The 8333-nt window shown below is 40.7% G+C and overlaps 1 protein-coding gene across 5 annotated transcripts; it reads right to left on the bottom strand.

The window, feature by feature from the left end:
• Window positions 1-3198: 3198 nt before the first annotated feature.
• LOC115143753 (glutathione hydrolase 7-like) lies at window positions 3199-7517 on the bottom strand. 5 transcript variants are annotated; one of them, XM_029684230.2, is made up of 16 exons: window positions 7475-7517; window positions 7087-7239; window positions 6669-6946; window positions 6419-6573; window positions 6171-6288; window positions 5912-5979; window positions 5756-5829; window positions 5429-5610; window positions 5260-5347; window positions 4864-4991; window positions 4682-4770; window positions 4351-4503; window positions 4117-4234; window positions 3853-3990; window positions 3642-3741; window positions 3199-3507 (listed from the first exon to the last, which is right to left on the bottom strand). In XM_029684230.2, the coding sequence occupies exons 2-16, from the start codon at window positions 7232-7234 to the stop codon at window positions 3356-3358; spliced, it is 1989 nt and encodes a 662-aa protein (XP_029540090.1). In that variant the 5' UTR covers window positions 7235-7239; window positions 7475-7517; the 3' UTR covers window positions 3199-3355. The 5 variants fall into 5 exon arrangements, with proteins under 5 accessions (XP_029540090.1, XP_029540091.1, XP_064857990.1 ...); XM_029684231.2 differs by lacking the exon at window positions 7475-7517 and adding an exon at window positions 7319-7458; XM_065001918.1 differs by lacking the exon at window positions 7475-7517 and having other exon boundaries at window positions 7087-7312.
• Between the last annotated feature and the right edge of the window lie 816 nt (window positions 7518-8333).

Genomic DNA, 8333 nt, shown 5'->3' with positions numbered 1-8333 from the left:
ATATATATATATTTATTTTTAAACATGTATGCCCTAGGCCTATTGTTAGAAACAAAAACACCATCTGGTTATAACCTTGGTCGGTTACACTGCGTGTTGTGGTGGTGCAGCAAACTAAAAGGAGCTAGCTAGCTGTTAGCTAACTAACGTTCATTAGCTAGCTGTGTTAGCTAGCTCATTGAAAACTCTTGCTTGCAGGCAGTTGAAGAAAATATCGTCTTCCTGTCACCCACCAGGTGAAAACATATTTTAAATAATTGTTCGGATTATATAATCAAATCAAATGCCATTAACAATGAGAAAGATTTTGGGCGCTTGAAAGCTGCTTTTTATCTGATTAAAATTAAACCTCTGCATTGTCAGTTTAGACGCGGGGCTGGAGAAGGGGAGCTAGGGACGTTTAAAATTTTGATTGACAGATCGGTAGAAATATGTTCTTTAATTAACATATATTTAAGCAGTAAGGCACGAGGGGGTGTGGCATATGGCCAAATGCCACGGCTACGGGTTGTTCTTAGGACAAAGCCTTTAGCCGTGGACACAGCCTTTAGCCGTGGTATATTGGGCATACCACAAACCCAAGGTGCCTTATTGCTACAATAAACTGGTTACCAACGTAATTAGAGCAGTAAAAATGCATTTTTGTCATACCCGTAGCATACGGTCTGATATACCACTGCTGTCAGCCAATCAGCATTCAGGGTGTGAACCACCCAGTTTATAATTTAAAATAAATTCACATAAATATTCTATGATATGCTCAAGTTATATATTTCATAAATATATTCTGGACATATATGTAAATATATTTTGAATTCCCAGCATGTATGTACATACATGAATACTTTCAGAAAGTATTCACAACCCTTGACTTTTCCACACACATTTTGTTGTTACAAAGTGGGATTAAAATGGATTTAATAGCAAACATGTTGGTCAACGATCTACACAAAATAATCTGTAATGTCAGTGAAAGACATTTTTTAAACATTTGTAAAAAATAAAAAAAATAATGAAAAACAAAACACTAGTACTGTATACCTTGATGAGATAACTACTCAAACCTGAGTCAATACATGTTAGAATCCCCTTTGGCAGCGATTACAGCTGTGAATCTTTCTGGGTAAATCTCTTAAGAGCTTTTCACACCTGGATTGTGAAACATTTGCCCATTATTCTTTTCAAAATTCTTCAAGCTCGGTTGTTGATCATGGCTAGACCATTTTACATTTACATTTACATTTAAGTCATTTCAAGCAGATTTAAGTCAAAACTGTAACTCAGCCACTCAGGAACATTCACTGTCTTCTTGGTAAGCAACTCCAGTGTAGATTTGGCCATGCTCAAAGGGATATTCAGTGTCTGATTTTTATTTTTTACCCATCTACCAAATAGGTGCCTTTCTTTGCGAGGCATTGGAAAACTTCCCTGGTCTTTTTAGCCGAGTATGTGTTAGAAATTCACTGCTCGAGCGTGGGATACAGAGATGAGGTAGCCATTCAAAATGATCTAAAACACTATTATTGCACACTGTGAGTCCATGCAATTTATGTGACTTGTCAAGTTTTACTCCTGAACTTATTTAGGTTTACCTTAACAAAGGGGTTGAATACTTATTGACTCAAGACATTTCAGTTTTACATTTTTAATTAATTTGTACAAATGTTGAAAAACAATTCCAATTTGACATTAAGGGATATTTTGTGTAGGCAGTCAATTGTTTTTCTCAATTGAATCCATTTTAAATTCATGCTGTAACGCAACAAAATGTGGAAAAAGTCAAGGGGTGTGAATACTTTGAAGGCACTGTATGTGAAATACATTCATTTTCCATATGGGCTGGCCAGCGACATAATCCATCTCCCAGGAATATGTGGTTAGTCATCTGTCATAATTATGGTTTTGTATTGTTCTCAATAACAGAAAGTTTCATAAAATGTGTTCTTAAGCCATTATGATACTGTTTTGTCTTTTTATAGTGACATTGGAGGTATGTATTTGTTTGTCAACCTTCCTATGCCAATTTCCTATGACATCAGCCCTTTGGCACATTCTCTACTCCGAAGATGCCCTGGCTAGTAGGAGAGTATGTGTTGTAAGTGTAACGGATGTGAAGTGGCTAGCTTATTTAGCGGTACGCACTAAATAGCGTTTCAATCAGTGACGTCACCTGCTCTGAGACCTTGAAGTAGTAGTTCCCCTTACTCTGTAAGGGCCGTATGGGCGAGGGGACGGTCTAAAGTTATACTGTTACATAAGGAAGGTGTTGAGCACACAGTTTAATACTTTGGGGCTGCTGATTAACAAGCTAAAGAGTTAAAACCAACAATGAAAACTTAGACACATAGACACATGGCTTTAATGTAAGGGTTGACAGTGCCACTGATATTTGAATAAGATATTTTAAAAAGTTACTCTCTGGATATTTGCCATTTCAACCCATCCCACACTGCATTCATTATTAGGAGCAGGGTTTGGTGGCTTGTTTGGGAGTCAACATTCACACATTAAGTGCATTCTTGGAGATATACAGTAGCTGGTGGCTATATGGATCATCTTTACCTCGACAAAACAGCAGTGACTAACAGCAAATATCTGATTTGTAAAGCTATTGAGCGATAATGTATTTGCCTCTAACTTCTACCAAACATTAGGCCAAACTATATTTATCTAGTTCTGCCTAGGCAAGTAGTGCCCCCTATTGGACAACCAATACTATTGTGACCTAGGTTGATGGGTATAGGCTACTCACATCTTCACACGCAGAATCTGAGATGAAATTCATGTCTACCACAGGAGGTTGGTGGCACCTTAATTGGGGCGGACGGGCTCGTGGTAACGGCTGGAGCGGAATGGGATCAAATACATCAAACTCATGGTTTCCCTGTGTCTGATGCTGTTCCATGGACGCTGTTCCGGGCCATTATTATGAGCGGTCCTCCCATCATCAGCCTCCTGTGATGTCTACCACCTTTATATTAGATCTGCCTTAATGTATGCCATCATCCAGGAGGGACATATTTATTTATTTTTTTTGTGGGGGAACCAGTCGGATAAAACACTCCAAACAGTCTAACCGACCACTCAGAGGTGCCCGCATAGTCCTAAAGCACAGCATTGACTCATTTTGTATCACTTTCCAATGATAAAACTTGGGAGAAGACAAAAATGCAATTTCAGAATGTGTGTGGGGGGGGGCATGTCCCCACCGCCACCAATGGAAGTTGCATGCCTGCCATCATCACACTAGGTAAATCTAAAATTGTAATACATTCATTTTTTTAATAAACATACAACTCAAATATTACTTAATCTTCTTATGTTCACATTGAAATAAAGCCATATTCTCAGAAAGCTAGGCAGAGCCAGCCACAGCACGAGGGTCAACAATGCCCCTAATGATGTCATTGGTTTTCTGGGCACCCTGCACCAGGGACAGCAGCCCCACCCTGTAGACAGTGTGTCCTTTCAAACGCAACACCTTCACATCCTCCTCCAGGAACTCAGCTGAGGGGAGATAGTTTGGAAAATAAGAATTTGGAAAATAAGAATTAGAAAAAAGTGAGTGGTTTCAAACCATTTTAAAGCTGATTTCCCACCCACAATTAAGTGTAGATAAAGAAAATATCAGAAATGCTCACAGTCCACCAGGAGTCTGCTCGGCTTAAGTTGGGGATGGAGTCGTCCCAGTGATATGCTATCATTCAGATTTTTGTGATATGATAAAATATTAATCAAGACCTGAAACAAAAAGCACAATGAAAGGTAATGAAATTACAAGGACATTAACTTTTAGATAACAAAAAGGCATGAACATTAAAGAGTATTTTTTAGTTTTTTTACATGTCAGACCTGGGTGACACCACTGAGGCTGGACTCTCCATTAGAAGATCCCAGGGCCACATAGGATCCACATTTACCTAGAGACGGTATCACAATTGTTGGCATAATAAATGACAGAGGCCGCTTGCCTGGCTGGACCCTGTTAGTCTGCAAAGAAAACAAGTGTTGATGTAGGATATTTTCACATAATGGTCGTTTCTCTCATTGACAGTGTAGAATTATGTTAATACATTATACAGCCCAAACATGCATTGTACTGTGGTATGCTGTTACCAGGTTAGATATTAACAGTCCCTGGGTTTTAATTGGCCAGGAGAAGTCCAAGATCTGGCTGTTCAGGAGAATGCCTGAAGGGGTTAAAATTCTACTTCCAAAGGGCCTGTTCAGTGAGCTGAAACATAAAAATATATTTTTTTAACAAGTGCAAGACTTAAGGTATCCCACACCATATCCATAACGCTAATGTAAACATGTTATCTCCTTCAGGTAAACTCCTAATCACAGCACCTGGTGACAGACACAATGATGTCATCGGGACCCATCACGACCACCTGGCTGGCCACAGCTCCACTCGGCAGGTCATAGACAGTAGAGTAGTGTCTGGGAGGAGATGCCTGCGAGTCACTGATCAACTGACGGAGCACTACAGCCTGTGGCTTGCTTTAACGGAGACACAGATATAAGGTGGGGTGGGGGGGCACTGCACATCCTCCTCCATCAGTAGAGAGGACAATTGTTCACAGAAATTCCTGTCATTGCATTTCAGAAGGACTTAAATTGCATGGCTAATCTACTTAGAACATGGTGAGGAAGTGAATGCACGCTTGTTAATGTTTACCTTAGCATCTTGGAGATGAGTGCAGAAACTGATGGAGTATACACAGGGTCTCCGAGCCCACTAGCCATAGTCAGGGACGCTTTCAGTGACTTCAAAATGAACACAATACACTTTTATTAGGGGAACCTTTTCTGCACACTGTAAATGACATGGGTCTCACTTCAGAGCTTGAGATACAGTACCTCAGCAATCCAGTGGTTTGCTCTATACGTTGTACTATTCCCATTGAGGTGGAAGTCCTCCAAAATGTTGAGGGCTGAGATCAGAGCAGCACCAATAGAAGGGGGAGGCGGCACAAGAACTCGAAATCCTGAGGGAGGGTGTTGTCAGGAAATATTGTGTAGACCTGAGGAGGCTGGTCAGGGGAGGACAGCTCATAATAATGGATGGAATCCAAAAATTCATTATGTTCCAGCCATTATTATGAGCCTGTCCTACTACCCATTTAAAGTGCCACCAGGCACCACTGGTGTAGACAAAATATTATGTCGACAAATGCAGCTAATCCCAACATACTGTAGAATTTTCTTGTTTGTAGGCTACTTCCTATAAAGAGTATGAAGTATGACTATGTTTACCCTGATACAGGCCTTCAATTGGCTGCTCTATGACTGCACTGTAGTTTCTGAGATCCTCCTTGGTTAGAATTCCTCCATTTTCTTGCACCTAAAATACAACAGGTTAAATATGCATATGATTCAATGCAATTTGCTGAGGGCTATGTTCTTAGCTAACGCATTTATTTACCTCACTGGCCATTTCCTGTGTTAGAGTCCCATTGTAGAATTCTGACACCCCAGCCTCCAGGACAGCAGCCAGACTTGGTGTTTTCATAAGAGAGCCGGGGGACAGAGCATGGCCTTTTGGCAAGAACATGTCCCTGAAGCGCAATGACATATTCTGACCTTTCACCTTGGTTATGGCCTCTGCTGCAGGGTAAGACAAATATCAAAGTCTACTGGTGAAAACATGCAATTGGTCTAATTTTGTATTGAGGCTTTCATACAGATTGTACAGGCATGAGAAGTAAAACAGTAAGAAAAAGACATGGTATGATTGTGAATCACTCCTTACCAAGTCTGTGAGAGACATTAAAGCCATCTCTGGCTACGTTGGCAGCCCTGGTGACAATATCCTCCCATGACAGTCTGGGGTGAAACAATAACAAACATAGGCTAGTATGTGCTTCTGAACACAAACATGAAATTGCACATAATGACAACCCCTCACCTTCCATACAGTTTATGGGCTTGGTACAACCCTCTGAGCAAGCCTGGCACACCTACAATCAGACCTGGCTGGATGGTTAAGGAAAGAGGTTACAATTTAAAAATCTCTTTTGAAGTCCCAGTGTACATGTTGCATGACTATCTGAGACTAGCCACACAATTTGAGATAATTGTTCAACACATTGTGTTATCCTAAAAATGAAAGATCTACAATAAGTTATGTATTTTTACTCATACACTGTTGTCATACAGCACATCACCTTTAGCTCTGGGTCAATTTGCAGGATCTCCTCCTTGATTCCAGAGGGTGCCGTTTCCTGGAAATTAATCACCTTCCTTATATTCTTCCGGATGTCATGAACCAGCATCACCCCTCCCCTACAGAAAAATACATAAGTCAGGTGGACCATGAATGTCCTGTCCATCCACATGATAACCTATGGACAATCATTATGCCACATATATAGTGCACTTGCCGTTAACTTTCTCAAATGCATTTGTCACTTACCCGCCAATACCTGATGCATGTGGATGGACTATCCCCAGGCACAGGGTGGCAACAATGGCAGAATCCACACTGGAGCCTTGTTCATTCAGCACCCTACGACCAAGCTCTGTACAGTGTTCATGGTCCGTCACCAACACACTCCCTCTGAAGACCTGCTGACCCCATTATAGTAAGGATGAGGATAAATATAAGGTAATAAGTAAAAGTTGTTCTAAATAGTTTCTATACATTTTTCTAAGTGAGAACATACCTCATTTGTCCCTAGATAAATCTGCAGGACCATAGCGGTGGTGACTGCTATGGCAATGATGAGAGAGGCAGCATAGATGGGTATGATGGCATCCTGCCAAGTGCCACACCTACTTGGCCCCCCAGGCTGCGGGTCCTTATCCATCTCTCTAAAGGAGGACAAGCTTAGATCAGCCAGGTTAGGGTGCTGGCTCCCAGAGGCTAGATGTCTCAGGGGCAATTCTTTTGGGAGACTGCTGAGGTCTGGAGCAGAACTGAGGCCACCATGGCCATGGAGACCTGGAGGGAGAGATTTTAGACCCTGTCAGAGTGGAGGTGGGCTATAAAAAAAACTACTGTACATGTGTGGCAATTTGGGGTTGATACAAGCAAGATTTGACATCATATAAGTAGCATTGAGTTGCTACCAAACCAACTACCTGTGTTTCGGTTATGCTCATTCTGAAAGTTCCCATTTTGCCCTTTGGTCAATGTGTCATCCACAGTCAACTGAGGTAAGCCCTCAAAGCTCTTGTAGCCAACTGGGGATTGTCTGCTACTAAGTTTAGTCTCAGGACTGACATCCATTTTCCCTATGTTCACAGAGAGATAAGCACATGATATACAATTAGACAGACACAGGACTACCCTCTCCCTTCCCATCTAGCAAACCTGCAAGTCAGCATGGTGAAAACAAGCTGTACAACACAGGTGTTGGAGCAGTAGAATGTAGAGATACACAAAAACAATTGCACTATGTTACTAATCTAGAAGAACAGAAAGTATAACACAGTTTTATGAGCTCTCCATTGCTTGCTTCCCTCTTACCTGCCTTAACACATGAATAATGACAAACGGGTTAAGAATTACTCAGCCAATCAGATTGGCCAATTAAGTAACCAATTGATCAGCCATTTTTTAAAAGTAGTATACACTGAGCTGTTTCTGTAACCTTCTTTTACATATTGTTTCACATAACATTGAATTGGATAACATTAGTAATGCTTTTTGGTCACCAAATAGCCCTGATCATGCAGTTCTGACAGGAATGGAATAAAGGAACATTGGTGCAATCACGTGGGTCATCCTTTTTATTGCTATATGAAATGTTTAACTCACACACAACAATCTGACAAAATACATACGTGTAATGATACAAATACCTTTTAATTTCCCTCAACATATGTTTTAGCAATTTCTTTTGCAAAAGCTTTGCACAGAAATATGCATGCCACTGACAGTTTTGCCATAGCCACAAACTATCAAGCCTACAAACATATCTCATTTGATATTTGTATTCATTATGGATCCCCACTAGTTGCTGCCAAAGCAGCAGCTACTTTTCCTGGGGTCCAGCAAAATTATGGCAGTTTATACAATTTTAAAACATTACAATACATTCACAGATTTCACAACACACTGTGTGCCCTCAGGCCCCTACTCCACCACTACCACATATTTACAGTACTAAATCCATGTGTATGTATAGTGTGTATGTTATCGTATGTGTGTGTATGCATGTGTCTTTGCCTATGTTTGTGTTGCTTCACAGTCCCATAAGGTGTTTTTTAATCTGTTTTTAAAAATCTAATTTTACTGCTTGCGTCAGTTACTTGATGTGGAATAGAATTCCATGCAGTCAAGGCTCTATGTAGTACTGTGTGCCTCCCATAGTCTGTTCTGGACT

This window comes from Oncorhynchus nerka, linkage group LG15 (assembly GCF_034236695.1).
Source record: "Oncorhynchus nerka isolate Pitt River linkage group LG15, Oner_Uvic_2.0, whole genome shotgun sequence".
NCBI lineage: Eukaryota > Metazoa > Chordata > Actinopteri > Salmoniformes > Salmonidae > Oncorhynchus > Oncorhynchus nerka.
This window is presented reverse-complemented; position numbering and strand designations above follow the sequence as displayed.

Bases quoted from the DNA above. Each gene is read 5' to 3' on its own strand.
- LOC115143753 (XM_065001918.1), bottom strand. From the start codon at position 7,309: ATGGGAAGGGAGAGGGTAGTCCTGTGTCTGTCTAATTGTATATCATGT. The intron at 6,947-7,086 runs GTAGTTGGTTTG...CTCTCCCTCCAG, and splicing joins TGAGCATAACCGAAACACAG to GTCTCCATGGCCATGGTGGC. The intron at 5,611-5,755 runs GTAAGGAGTGAT...CTTACCCTGCAG, and splicing joins TAATGTCTCTCACAGACTTG to CAGAGGCCATAACCAAGGTG.